Consider the following 15,107-nt stretch of genomic DNA (forward strand, 5'->3'; position numbering starts at 1 on the left):
CAGCACTCCATAACTCTCCTTCTTGGTCAAATAGCCCTTATACAGCCTGGAGGTGTGTTTGGTCATTGTCTTGTTGAAAAACAAATGATAGTCCCACTTAGCGCAAACCAGATGGGATGGCGTATCGCTGCAAAATGCTGTGGTAGCAATGCTGGTTAAGTGTGCCTTGAATTCTAAATAAATCAGACAGTGTCACCAGCAATACACCACCTCCTCCATGCTTCACGGTGGGAACCACACATGCGGAGATCACCTACTCTGTGTCTCACAAAGACACAGCGGTTGGAACCAAAAATCAAAAATTTGGACTCATCAGACCAAAGGACAGATTTCCACCAGTCTAATGTTCATTGCTCTTGTTTCTTTGCTCAGGCAAGTCTCTTCTTCTTATTGGTGTCCTTTAGTAGTGGTTTCTTTGCAGCAATTCACCCATGAAAGCCTGATTCACACAGTCTCCTCTGAACAGTTGATGTTGAGATGTGTCTGTGACTTGAACTCTGAAGAATTTATGTGGGCTGCAATTTCTGAGGCTGGTAACTCTAATGAAGTTATCCTCTGCAGCAGAGGTCTGGGTCTTCCTTTCCTGTGGCGTTCCTCACGAGAGCCAGTTTCATCATAGCGCTTGATGGTTTTTGCGACTGCATTTGAAGAAACTTTCAAAGTTCTTGAAATGTTCTGTATTGACTGACTTTTGTCTTAAAGTAATGATGGACTGTCATTTCTCTTTGCTTATTTGAGCTGTTCTTGCCATCATATGGACTTGGTTTTTTACCACATAGGGCTATTTTCTGTATACCACCCCTACCTTGTCACAACACAACTGATTGGCTCAAACGCATTAAGAAGAAAATATTTTCCTGTTAATTGAAATGCATTCCAGGTGACTCCCTCATAAAGCTGGTTTAGAGAATGCCAAGAGTGTGCAAAGCTGTCATCAAGGCAAAGGGTGGCTACTTAGAGTCTCAAATAAATAAAATATTTAGATTTGTTTAACAGTTTTTTTTTTGGTTACTACATGATTCCATATGTGTTATTTCATAGTTTTGATGTCTTCACTATTATTCTACAATATAGAAAATAGTCAAAATAAAGAATAACCCTTGAATGAGTAGGTGTGTCCCAACCTTTTGCCTGGTGCTGTAGGTTTGCTAATATGGGTTAATGTCAATGGGACAATTGTAGGCCACAACCATCAAACTGGTAGTAGTAGTTTAAAGGATAATAAATGAACTGTGGTAAACTTATCGTTCTATTTATCATTATCGCATCAAGTCAGGCAATTTGTCGCAATATGGATTTTTGTCCATATCGTCCAGCTCACACTCTGACACACTTGCACACACACACAGAAAATGGATACAGACAAACACACGTATACACACATGCATACAACGGACCCATACTCACAGAATATAGACTCAAAACTGATCCTGTCAGCAGGCATCTGGTCAGATGAATGTATTAATTAAGGGATAGAACCCAGACTATGGCTCCCCTCAGAAAATACACTCTTTACTACTCTCTCTCCGGGTCTTTTTTTTTAATAACAATATTTTCTTTGTGCGTTTGTACTGTATACACATGCACGGGTGTGAGACAAGCGATATATTATAAATGGCTCGAAGAGCATAAACTATACAATTGTGTTTGATTATGAATGGTTATATTGTAAGCCTAACTAAAGTAGTCTCTTGAAAGGTTTATAAAATAAATGTTTTACAGGTATTTATAGTTTTTAAACTTTAGAGACATTATTTGTATGACACTATAAGAGGGAGGAAAGGGTTAAGTGACTAAACAAGTATCCCTTAAAATGTTACCTTATTGTGTCTAATTGAATTACATATTTTAAGTCCTGTAGTTTTAGATGAAATGTTAAAGTGAATCCCCCTGCTGCGATATGTATGAAGGTGAATGTTCATAGGTTGTGTATATATTGCAGTATAAATGAATGAAATAAGATGTCTGTTTTCTCTCCAGCCTGGTGTTACAAAAAAACAACCACTGAAATGTGACTACAGTCATACCGTTTGTGTTGATTAACTCACAAAGGACTGGTTTTTTTTCAGGGTTTCAACTCATTGCGTAAGGATTTTTTCTTGCACTTCACCTCAACCTCACAGTGAAAGGAATGAACAGGCCTGCCAACAGGCATAACTGAATTCTTTAAGGTGGTTTTTGACTGTTGATTGGTGGTAATGTCTATAGATAACCTGGAAGGTACTAAACAAGTTCTGCTTCAGTCATGTGTAAAATGTACAGGCAATATGTATTTTTCACGCCATATTCCTGTACTACTCCAGTTTAGTTTATAGTCTGTAAGCACATAGCAAATATGAGATCTCACAGAACTTATAATTTAGCTTTTTTTATATATATAATTTAGCTTTTTTTAGAAGAATGTGAAAATTCCAAATTGTCTGCAAATGCTGAAATGAAGTTGGCCTCACATAATCAAGTGTTTGTGAAAATGTGTGGCCAGAAAATATCTATTTTGTAGGTTTGCACTGGTTATTATGATATCTCTTTGATGATGCAAAGGATATTTCTTATTTTTGTGATGGCCAATTTCTCCCAATTCATTTAATATTTTCCTAAACAAGGCATTTTTTAAGAGTTGAGCAAATTTTGAAGATTGGGATGCTCTGATGCAAATTAAGTCACAAAAAAAGGAAGACATATTTTTTTTTTTTTGTCATAGAATGGATGTACTGCTCTCGTTGCAAATCCAAAGATTTTATTAAACAACCTTTAAAATAAACGTAAGCCATGAAGTGTTAACACAGTAACAGCCTTTTGTAAGGTATGCATTTTGGCAATCACAATGACAAGTTTTAAGGAAAGAGTGTGCATACGAATATTCAATTCACTCACAAGGTTTGGTTGAATTGAATTACTTTTTTCTTCTCTGATTCTGACTGATCAAAACTTTTTTGAAAAATGTTTCTTAATTTACAGTTTGCTATTTGATCAATTGGTAAATATTACATGCAAGTACCTTAACATGCTAAAGACCTAGCATAATGCCTTAGACCTGTTTTTCTGTGTTGTGTATTACTGTGAAGTTGACAGTTGTATCATATATGTATAGTGAGATGACAATACTGAAGTGTGCATCATCACTCAATGGTCATATCTGAAATGGCACCCTATATAGGATGCCATTTCAGATGCAACCATTGTACTTGTGCTATGGTTAGACTACTACATCCCTGGTTTATTTGGTTGGTTTTCACAGTAGCTTTTTCTCTTTTTTTTCACATTTTATTTGTGATCAGTTGTGGGTTGTATTATTTGTACAGTTGTTTCATATTGACTCTTTTAAGATGAGTATGTAAACAACGAAATGGTAAATCAAAGCAATATTGTAAAACAAGAGTTTTCGTGTAGAAAGCTCGTTGTTACGGTTCAGAAATGTATTTTTGCAGGTGTGATGTTCATATTAAATAGCACTATGCATCGATGTTCATCCACTGTGGGCATTTTATGCAAAATTAATTTACACCTTATGCAAGCTGTTGACTAATATTGCTTTTGCCAATGCTGCTTGCTAATTTATGATTTATGGCATTGTAAATAAATTATTTTTATTATGTTGATTGAAGTGTAATTACTGATTGACTTGGTCTACAATTTTTGTCTCTATCCCATAAGGTTGACAGAATATAATTATTCAGTTTCCAGACTGTAATTATTCTGTAATGTAATCAGTTAGCCACACTGTAGTAACAACTGTTACATGTATTATGACAGGGTATCTGTGTACCTTGACTTTTTCCACATTTTGTTGTTACAGCCTGAACTTAGAATGGATTAAAAATACTGTGTCACAGGCCTACACACAATAATACCCCATAATGTCAAAGTGGAATTATGTTTTTAGACATTTTTACAAAGTAAAAATGAAAAGCTGAAATGTGTCGAGTCTAAGTATTCAACCCCTTTTGTTGTCAAGCCTAAATAAGTTCAGGAGTAAAAATGTGCTTAACAAGTCACAGAAGTTGCATGGACTCACTGTGCCAAAATAGTGTTTAACATGATTTTTGAATGCCTACATCTCTACCCACACATAGTTATCTGTAAGGGCCCTCAGTCGAGCAGTGAATTTCAACCACAAAGACCAGGGATATTTTCTACCTATTGGTAGATTTTAAAAAATTACAACAAAAAAAAGCGGACATTGAATATTCCTTTGAGCATGGTGGAGCAAGTTATTAATTACACTTTGGATGGTGTATCAATACATCCAGTCACTATAAAGATGGAGGCGTCCTTCCTAACTCAGTTGCTGAAGAGGAAGGAAACAGCTCACGAATTTCAAAATGAAGCCAATGGTGACTTTAAAAACAGAATTTAATGGCTGTGATGGGACAAAACTGAGGATGGCTCAACAACATTGTAGTTACTCCACAATACTAACCTAAATGACAGAGTGAAAAGGAAGCCTGTACAGAACAAAACTATTCCAAAACATGCATCCTGTTTGTAATAAGGCCACCAGCAGACTATTAACAGCTGCATGGTCAAACTGCAAAAAATGTGGCAAAGAAATGCACTTGAATGCCTGAATACAACACGTTATGTTTGGGACAAATCCAACAATGTATCACTGAGTATCACTCTTCATATTTTCAAACATGGTGGTAGCTGCATCATGTTAAGGGTATGCTTGTCATTTTACTAGCAAATAGTAAAAATAATGATAAACCCTGGAACGAGTAGGTGTCCAAACTTGACGTACTGTAATTACCAATACATTTGGAAAAAATGTCTAAACATTTTTCACTTTGTCATTATGGGGTACTGTGTGTAGATGGGTGAGAGGAATGAAATCTATTTAATCCATTTTGAATTCAGGCTGTAACAACAGAATGTGGAATAATTCAATGGGTATGTACTGTACGTACATCACCTGGTTGGGCCATCCTGTGTTCTTCCCCTTATCAGCAGAGGGCATAATTGTCCAGCAGATAACATTTTATTTTGCCGAACACACAGAAAATACATACCATCCAATAAAGCTGATAAATGCGACTATATCCGTATTTAAAAAATAGTATGAAGTGAAGTATCATTTTTCCGAATGCAACGAAGTCACAGACACGCATGATTGAACTGAGGATATTATGTCACTGGCATTGCATTTGCCAGATGCAGAAGCAAACTGCGACTGGCAACTGATCACAAGTCTGCATTGACCATTAACAGCTGCATTGTCAAGTGCTGGGCTTTGTACAATAAGCTGATTCTAGATCTTTTTTTAGTGGCAACTTCACCCCCAAGCATTAGCATCACTTCATATGGCCACAGATAGAACAATGAGTTATACAAATATTTGATATGGCCACACGACACTTCCGCCCCAGTAAAATCGAACCAGTGAGGGGCCTCGGAAGCTACAGAGGCTAGTACTACCCGGTCGTGGTAAACAACTTCATTCTCCTCAGTGAGTGAGTGAGAGTCAGAATGTAAAGCTACAGACAGGGATGACGATATCTTTGTCTGGTGCAATTTGATACCGGCCGTCAAATGGGTTTTAAATGGGACCTTTAAATGAAGAATCAAGGGCCCTGCTATTGCTTAAAATCGTCAGGTTTGTTAGCGATTGTATTTTCATTAACAGCTATTATTAGCTAGCTACAAGCCTGCCACCAGCAGATCAACAGCAGCCGCTCGCCAGAGCTAGCCGCAGTGTTTACTAGGCGACTGTAGATAACGTTAGCTAGCTACTTATTTATGCCTATTTTTATGCAGGGGTTGTATTGAAAACTGGTCGACGTCGGTAAATGCTAGATGGCCATTCAACGGTGTTTTTAGTAGCATGTCAGTTTTTTTTTTTTTTTGGAATGTCAAGACTGGTTTAATTTGTTCGTTTTCATGTCTAACGTTAACATTAGATGCCTAGCTACTCAAAACATACAGATTATGTCATGACAATGACAGCTAACGTTAGGTGGTACTGGGAGGTGAACACACTCAAAATGTCCGAAATGTATTACTTTCTTCTTTTTGTAAAGGGGATTCCAGGAGGACCATGTCAACTCTGCCGTGTCATCGACCCAAGTCCATTTTCTTTCTGTTTGACTCAAAACAGCAACATCCTCTACCGCCTCAGTTAACGTTAGTGATGGTGAGCATCTGCAGCGGCTAAAGGCACGAGAGACGATCTACGACACCGAAGGCCTCGAGCTCCAGAATCAGATGCTGGCAGAGCACAAGGGTTCGCGAGATAAACATAGAGGCAGTGCATAGATCAGCCAACGCAGAAGCCATTATCCCTTATTTTCTCACTTTTATTGGGCCTGGCTTGCAGCCCGAAGCTGTTTTTTACTGGATGAAATGTGTATATTATAGTGTAAGTGGTGTCAGCTATTGAACACAGTGACTGGACTTTTAAACCAAACTCTTGTGAATTCAGCCAGCTCAACAACAAAACACAATGGCATCTGATGACCACAAGGAGACAGAGAATGACCTGTCAGAACCCCTTCAAGCGGATGATGAGTTATTGAGTCAGTATGAGGAGGAGGATGCTGCTAGCACTAACTTCAAATCCAAAAGTTTACCTGCTCTGAATGACTCAGGCCAGCAAAGCAAGTCCTTGTTGGCCAAGTCTATGCAGCAGCAGGTGTCAATAACGGAGGAAAAGTGCGCTGAATTAATCCAACTCCCACAGAGAATCAACCTGAACCAACCTCTACCTGAATCCTCCACTAGGACTAACGTTAACTATTCCCCTTCCAGTTCTAGTGTGGTGGGGATGAGTAGTTCATTTAACACAGAGACACAGGTGAGCAAGCCCAGGAGTAAAAACCCAACGAGGCAAGGCTTCCTCACCTCCAGGTTACCCCTGATGCGTTTACCCACTAGGAAATACATGAATGCAATTCTCGAAGACTCTCGCTGTTTTTTATTCTGCATGTGCTACCTGACATTCATCCAGTCACTGATGGTGTCTGGCTACCTTAGCAGTGTCATCACCACCATAGAGAAGAGGTACAGCCTCCGGAGCTCTGAGTCTGGCCTGCTCGTCAGCTGCTTTGACATAGGCAGTCTGCTGGTGGTGGTCTTCATCAGTTACTTCGGAGGCCGAGGGCAGAGGCCCAGATGGTTGGCCGTGGGTGCGGTTTTCATAGCCGTTGGAGCAGCACTCTTCTCCTTGCCTCACTTCATCTCCCCTCCGTACCAAATCCTGGAGGTGATACCATCCCGGGGCAACGAGGGCCTGTGTATGAACAACAACGGCAGTGGCAAGGACTTCCTGGATGTGTCTTGTCCCAGAGACCAGGAGGGTAATGAGCACAACCTGTACGTGGCCCTGTTCATCATTGCACAGATCCTGGTAGGCATGGGGTCGACGCCCATCTACACCCTGGGACCCACCTACCTGGACGACAACGTCAAGAAGGAGAATGCCTCTCTTTATCTAGGTAAGACGTGAGTGTGTGTGTGAGATGGGGTGTGAAAGGTCCGAAGACTACACAGCGCACCGGTAATAAACTAGGAGATAAAGGAGGAAGGCAACTCAGCTAGCCACCTCTGTGCCAGATTTACTGACCAGGCCTACTGTTTGGTTTCAGATGGAATTTTTCCTACTGCCTTTCCACCTGCCTCTGCCTATACACAAGGCCTTACAATACATTATGACATTGGCTACTTAAACTTTGACTTCAGTTATTCAATCAAACCTTGTCCCTTTCAACTGTCATGCTAGATCTTTTCTCTCCAGTGGTCTGAAACAAGGTAAACCTAAAAAAGGCCTAAACATTAAAAATAAAGAATAGTTATGATACAGGCTTGTATTCTGTGGTGGCCCGTGTGGCTGCTTGGTGCCTGCCTCCGGTACACTCAGAGAAAATAGACTCCACAAAAGAATTAGCTCCCGTTTGTGTCCCAAATGGCACCCTACTCCCTATATAGTGCACTACTTTTGACTAGAACCCTCTAAAGAAAGCCTTTGACACAGCCCAAAGTCAATCCCCTTTCTTCGAGACCCAGTCTAACGGTGTTCTTGTGGAAGGCCAGTTCACAAAGGACTGAGCAGCTTTGATCATGCAGTCACTTGGTGCCAGCTGTACAATAGCTGGATACACACTGGCCAAGATGTGACAGAACTTGGCCCATCATTACTTGTCTGGCTAGCTAGAACATGAGGGCTGTGAAGGTGGACAGACTCTGGTCAAAAGTAGTGCACTATATAGGGAATAAGGTGCCATTTGGGACGTAGGCTGGAGTGGACAACACTAATGGTCCTTGACAGATCTCTGTTCAGTCTGATAGAGCCACAGATAGACAGTTACTCTGAGGACAAGACATAACTCTTAGGTAATGGAGCAAATGTTTACTCGTATGTTATTCATGGAGTTCCAGGAAGAGGGACTTATAGGCTTTGGAAACGAGAGAATGAACCTATAGTTAGTCCAAAAAAGGCTAGATAACCAGATGTTATTTTACATATTAAGAGGGTTCTTACAGTAGCTTTTAATCTAAGATTATACATACTACTGTGTATATAATCTCAAAACAGTGTGACATTTTGTTGCTACTAGGTTTATTAGGTCAGGTTGTCATGAGTGTGCCCATGATTGACCAACACAATACAACAATTATTCTCTTGGACTCCGTAGGCGAGCGAGTAAACTCCCACAGGAAAATAAAATTGATGACCTACGATTTAAGATTATCCTACCAACGGGACATTAAAAACTATAATATCTTGTGTTTCACCGAGACGTGGCTGAACGATGATACGGATAATATAGAGCTGGTGGGATTTTCCATGCACCGGTAGAACAGAGAAGCTACGTCTGGTAAGACGACGGATGGGGGTATGTGTCCATTTGTCAATAACAGCTGGTGCGTGATGTCTAATATTAAAGAAGTCTCGAGGTATTGCTCGCCTGAGGTAGACTACCTTATGATAAGCTGTAGACCACACTATCTACCAAGAGAGTTCTCATCTATATTATTCGTAGGCTTTGATTTACCACCACAGAACGAAGCTGGCACTAAGACCACTCTCAACCAACTCTATAAGGCAATAAGCAAAGAAAATGCTCACCCAGAAGTGGCGCTCCTAGTGGCCTGGGATTTTTATGCAGGCAAGCTTAAATACGTTTTACCAAATTTTTACCAGCATGTCACATGTGCAACCAGAGGGGGAAAAAATCCTAGACCACCTTTACTCCACACACAGAGATGCATACAATGCTCTCCCCTGCCCTCCATTAGGCAAATCTGACCATAATTCTATCCTCCTGATTCCTGCTTACAAGCAAAAACTAAAGCTGGAAGTACCAGTGACTCGCTCAATACGGAAGTGGTCAGATGACGCAGATGCTACGCTACAGGACTGTTTTGCTAGCACAGACTGGAATATGTTTCAGGACTCATCCAATGGCATTGAGTAGTACACCACCTCAGTCATCACCTTCATCAATAAGTGCATTGACGACGTCGTCCCCACAGTGACCGTACGTACATATCCCAACCAGAAGCCATGAATTACAGGCAACATCCGCATCGAGCTAAAGGCTAGAGCTGCCGCTTTCAAGGAGCGGGAGACTAATCCGGACGCTTAAAAGAAATCCCGCTATGCCCTCAGACGAACCATCAAACAAGCAAAGCATCAATACAGGATTAAGATTGAATCCTACTACATTGGCTCTGACGCTCGTCGGATGTGGCAGGGCTTGAAAACTATTACGGACTACAAAGGGAAACTCAGATGCAAGTTGGCCAGTGATGCAAGCCTACCAGACGAGCTAAATGCCTTTTATGCTCGCTTCGAGGCAAGCAACACTGAAGCATGCACGAGAGAACCAACTGTTCCGGATGACTGTGTGATAATGCTCTCGTTAGCCGATGTGAACAAAACCTTTAAACAGGTCAACATTCACAAAGCCGCTGGGCCAGACGGATTACCAGGACGTGTACTCAAAGCAACTGTCAAGTGTCTTCACTGACATTACCGCCCAGTAGCACTCATGTCGGTAGCCATGAAGTGCTTTGAAAGGCTGGTCATGACTCACATCAACAGCATCCTCCCGGACACTCTAAACCCACTCCAATTCGCGTACCGCCCCCACAGATCCACAGATGAAGTAATATATACAGGGGGTACAGGTTAGTTGAGGTAATTTGTACATGTGTTAGGGGTGAAGTGACTATGCATAGATAATAAACAGCGAGTAGCAGCAGTGTACAAAACCAATGGGGTAGAGGGGGGGGGGGGTCAATGTAAATAGTCCAGTGGCCATTTTGATTAGTTTGAGATAGCGTCATCTGTGGATCTGTTGGGGCGGTATGCGGATTGGAGTGGGTCTAGGGTATCAGGGAGGATACTGTTGATGTGAGCCATAACCAGTGCTACGGGGCGGTAATCATTTAGGCAGGTTACCTTCGCTTCCTTGGGCACAGGGACTATGGTGGTCTACTTGAAACATGTAGGTATTACAGACTCGGTCAGAGAGAGGTTGAAAGTGTCATTGAAGACCCTTGCCTGTTGGTCCGCGCATGCTTTTTAGTACATGTCCTGGTAATCCCTATGGCCCCGCGGCTTTGTGAATGTTGACCTGTTTAAAGGTCTTGCTCACATCAGCTACCGAGAGCGTTATCACACAGTCATCCAGAACAGCTGGTGCTCTCGTGCATGCTTCAGTGTTGCTCTACCTTATACAAAGGGACATAGAACAAGCTCATGAGGCGTTTATAAGTTATATTCTTCAAGAATCAATGAGTATTTATCATTAATATGTACAAAAATGGATGTTGCAACTAAGGATTTTAACTTTGCCCCCCCCCAAAAAAAAAGTTTCAGCGTCATTCTGCCCATATGTTCTGGTTTGCTATGGAAATAAGGGGGGTAAGCCTACAGTGCCTTCAGAAAGTATTCACACCTCCTGACTTTTTATAGATTTTGTTTTTACAGCCTGAATTTAAAATTGATTACATTTATATTTTGTGATCTACACACCATACCCAACAATGTCAAAGTGGATATATACAGTTAAAGTCGGAAGTTTACATACACTTAGGTTGGAGTCATTAAAACTTGTTTTTCAACAACTCCACAAATTCTTGTTAACAAACTATAGTTTTGGCAAGTCGGTTAGGACATCTAATTTGTGCATGACACAAGTCATTTTTCAAACAATTGTTTACAGACAGATTATTTCACTTATAATTCACTGTATCACAATTCCGGTGGGTCAGAAGTTTACATACACAAAGTTGACTGTGCCTTTAAACTAGAGGTCGACCGATTATGGTTTTTCAATACCGATACCGATTATTGGAGGAAACAAAAATCCGATACCGATTAATCGGCCGATTTAAAAAAATAAAAAAAAAAAAAAGTAAAAAACTTTTTTTTTAATGAAAAATAATAAATAAATAAAATATATATATATAAAAATATTTTAAAAAATATGTATTTGTAATAATGACAATTACAACAATACTGAATGAACACTTTTATTTTAACTTAATATAATACATCAATAAAATCAATTTAGCCTCAAATAAATAATGAAACATGTTCAATTTGGTTTAAATCATGCAAAAACAAAGTGTTGGAGAAGAAAGTAAAAGTGCAATATGTGCCATGTAAAAAAGCTAACGTTTAAGTTCCTTGCTCAGAACATGAGAACATGTGAAAGCTGGTGGTTCCTTTTAACATGAGTCTTCAATATTCCCAGGTAAGAAGTTTTAGGTTGTAGTTATTATAGGACTATTCATCTCTATACCATTTGTATTTCATATACCTTTGACTATTGGATGTTCTTATAGGCATTTTAGTGTTGCCAGTGTAACAGTATAGCTTCCGTCCCTCTCCTTGCCCCTACCTGGGCTCGAACCAGGAACACATCGACAACAGCCACCCTCGAAGCATCGTTATCCATTGCTCCACAAACGCCGCGGCCCTTGCAGAGCAAGGGGAACAACTACTTCAAGGTTTCAGAGCGAGTGCCGTCACCGATTGAAACGCTAACTAGCTAGCCATTTTACATCGGTTACACCAGCCTAATCTCGGGAGTTGATAGGCTTGAAGTCATAAACAGCTCAATGCTTGAAGCACAACGAAGAGCTGCAGGCAAACGCACGAAAGTGCTGTTTTAATGAATGCTTATGAGCCTGCTGCTGCCTACCACCACTCAGTCAGACTGCTCTATCAAATATCAAATCATAGACTTCATTATAACATAATAACACACAGAAATACAAGCCTTAGGTCATTAATATGGTCAAATCCGGAAACTATCATTTAGAAAACAAAACGTTTATTCTTTCAGTGAAATACGGAACCGTTCCGTATTTTATCTAACGGGTGGCATCCCTATGTCTAAATATTGCTGTTACATTGTACAACCTTCAATGTTATGTCATAATTATGTATAATTCTGGCAAATTCATTACGGTCTTTGTTAGGAATAAATGGTCTTCACACAGTTCGCAACAAGCCAGGCGGCCCAAACTGCTGCATATACCCTGACTGCTTGCACGGAACGCAAGAGAAGTGACACAATTTCCCTAGTTAAAAGAAAGTCATATTAGCAGGCAATATTAACTAAATATGCAGATAAAAAATATATACTTGTGTGTTGATTTTAAAGAAAGGCATTGATGTTTATGGTTAGGTACACATTGGTGCAACGACAGTGCTTTTTTTCGCGAATAGGCTTGTTAAATCTTCACCCGTTTGAAGAAGTAGGCTGTGATTCGATGAGAAATTAACAGGCACCGCATCGATTATATGCAACGCAGGACACGCTAGATAAACTAGTAATATCATCAACCATGTGTAGTTAACTAGTGATTATGTTAAGTTTGAATGTTTTTTATAAGATAAGTTTAATGCTAGCTAGCAACTTACCTTGGCTTCTTGCTGCACTCGCGTATGGTTAGAGCGTTGGACTAGTAACCGGAAGGTTGCAAGATCGAATCCCCGAGCTGACAAGGTAAAAATCTGTCGTTCTGCCCCTGAACAAGGCAGTTAACCCACCGTTCCTAGGCCGTCATTGAAAATAAGAATGTGTTCTTAACTGACTTGCCTAGTTAAATAAAGGTAAAAAAAAATAAAAAAATCGGTGTCCAAAAATGCCTAGCACCGATTGTTATGAAAACTTGAAATCGGCCCTAATTAATCGGCCATTCCGATTAATCGGTCGACCTCTATTTTAAACAGCTTGATGCAATTATCTGTGAGGTCCCGCAGTCGAGTCGTGAATTTCAAACACGGATTCATCCACAAAGACCAGGGAAGTTTTCCAATGGCTCGCAAAGATGGACACCTATTTGTAAGAGGGTAAAAATAAAATACAGATACTGAATATCCCTTTGAGCATGGTGAAGTTATTAATTCAAATACATAATTTTTTTGTCACATGCGTGGAATACAACAGGTATACAATTTCACCTTACCGTGAAATTCTTACTTTACAAGCCCTTAACCACCAATACAGTTCAAGAAATAGAGTTAAGAAAATATTTACTAAATAAACTAAAGTAAAAAAAAATTATCAAAATGTAACACAATAAAATTACTTAACAATAAGGAGGGTATATACAGAGGGTACCGGTACTGAGTCAATGTACGGGGATACAGGTTAATCGAGGTAATTTGTAAAGTGACTGTGCTTAGATAATAATAAACAGTGAATAGCAGCCGTGTAAAAACAAAGGGGTGTCAATGTAAATAGTCCGGGTGGTCATTTGATTAATTTTTCAGCAGTCTTATGGCTTGGGGGTAGAAGCTGTTAAGGAGCCTTTCGGACCTAGACTTGGTGCTCGGGTACCGCTTGCCGTGCGGTAGCAGAGAGAACAGTCTATGACTTGGATGACTGGAATCTTTGGCACTTTTTTGGGCCTTTCTCTGACACCGCCATACGCTTTGTATGGTGTATAAATACACCCAGTGACTACGAAGATACAGGCATCCTTTCTAACTCAGTTGCCAGAGAGGAAGGAAACTGTTTAGGGATTTCACCATGAGGTCAGTGGTGATTTTGAAACAGTTAGGCTATGGAGTTGAATGGCTTTTTTGTTGTTACTTTTACCCCTTTTTCTCCCCAATTTTGTGGTATTCAATTGGTAGTTAGTCTTGTCTCATTGCTGCAACTCCCGTACAGACTCGGGAGAGGCGAAGGTCGAGAGCCATGCGTCCTCCGAAACCCGACCCAACCCAGCCACACTGCTTTACCCCGGAAACCAGCCACACCAATGTGTCGGAGGAAACTCCGTACACCTGGGGACTGTTTGGGATGGTGTTCTTCAGTGTGCATGCGCCCTGCCCGCCACAGGAGTCGCTAGAGCGTGATGGGACAAGGACATCTCTGTTGGCCAAACCCTCCCCTAACCAGGACGACACTGGGCCAATTGTGCGCCGCCCCATGGGTCTCCCAGTCGAGGCCGGCTGCGACAGAGCCTGGACTCGAACCAGGATCTCTAGTGGCACAGCTAGCAACTGCAGTGCAGTGCCTTAGACCACTCCACCCACTTGGGAGGCCCTATAGGAGGAAACCGAGGATGGATCAACCACATTGTAGTTACACCACAATACTAACCTAAATGACAGTGAAAAGAAGCCTGTACAGAATAAAAAATATTCCAAAACATGCATCCTGTTTGCAATAAGGCACTAAAGTAATACTGCAAAAAATGTGGCAAAGAAATTTGCCTTTTGTCCCTGTTGAGGCAAACGCAACACATCACTGAGTACCATTCTTCATATTTTCTTCATATTTTCAAGCATGGTGGTGGCTGCATCATGTTATGGATATGCTTGTCATCAGCAAGGACTAGCAAGTTTTTTTTAATTTAATTTTTTATTTTTCAGGAGAAAAATAAGCGGAATAGAGCTGAGCATGAGAGGAAAACCTGGTTGTCTGCTTTCCAACAGACACGGGGAGACAAATTCACCTTTCAGCAGGACAAGGCCAAATATACACTGGAGTTGTTTACCAAGACAACATTGAATGTTCCTGAGCTGCCTAGTTACAGTTCTGATTTAAATCGGCTTCATAATCTATTGCAAGACTTGAAAATGGCTGTCTAGCAATGATCAATAACCAATTTGACAGAGCTTGGAGAGTTTAAAAAAGAATAAT

At 40.6% G+C, this 15,107-nt stretch overlaps 1 protein-coding gene across 3 annotated transcripts in view; it reads left to right on the forward strand.

Moving 5' to 3' along the window:
• The first annotated feature begins 5,346 nt into the window (after positions 1-5,346).
• The window catches only part of LOC106569033 (solute carrier organic anion transporter family member 5A1), a 41,489-nt gene continuing 31,728 nt past the window's right edge, over positions 5,347-15,107 (forward strand). For 2 of the 3 annotated variants that reach the window (XM_014139961.2, XM_014139958.2), the window contains exons 1-2: positions 5,347-5,593; positions 6,018-7,430. In XM_014139961.2, the coding sequence (XP_013995436.1) occupies positions 6,440-7,430 (991 nt within the window). In that variant the 5' untranslated portion in view covers positions 5,347-5,593; positions 6,018-6,439. The remainder of the gene's footprint in view (positions 5,594-6,017; positions 7,431-15,107) is intronic. The other variant, XM_014139959.2, reaches the window with a different exon arrangement.

This window comes from Salmo salar, chromosome ssa14 (assembly GCF_905237065.1).
Source record: "Salmo salar chromosome ssa14, Ssal_v3.1, whole genome shotgun sequence".
In the NCBI taxonomy this organism is placed as follows: Eukaryota; Metazoa; Chordata; class Actinopteri; order Salmoniformes; family Salmonidae; genus Salmo; species Salmo salar.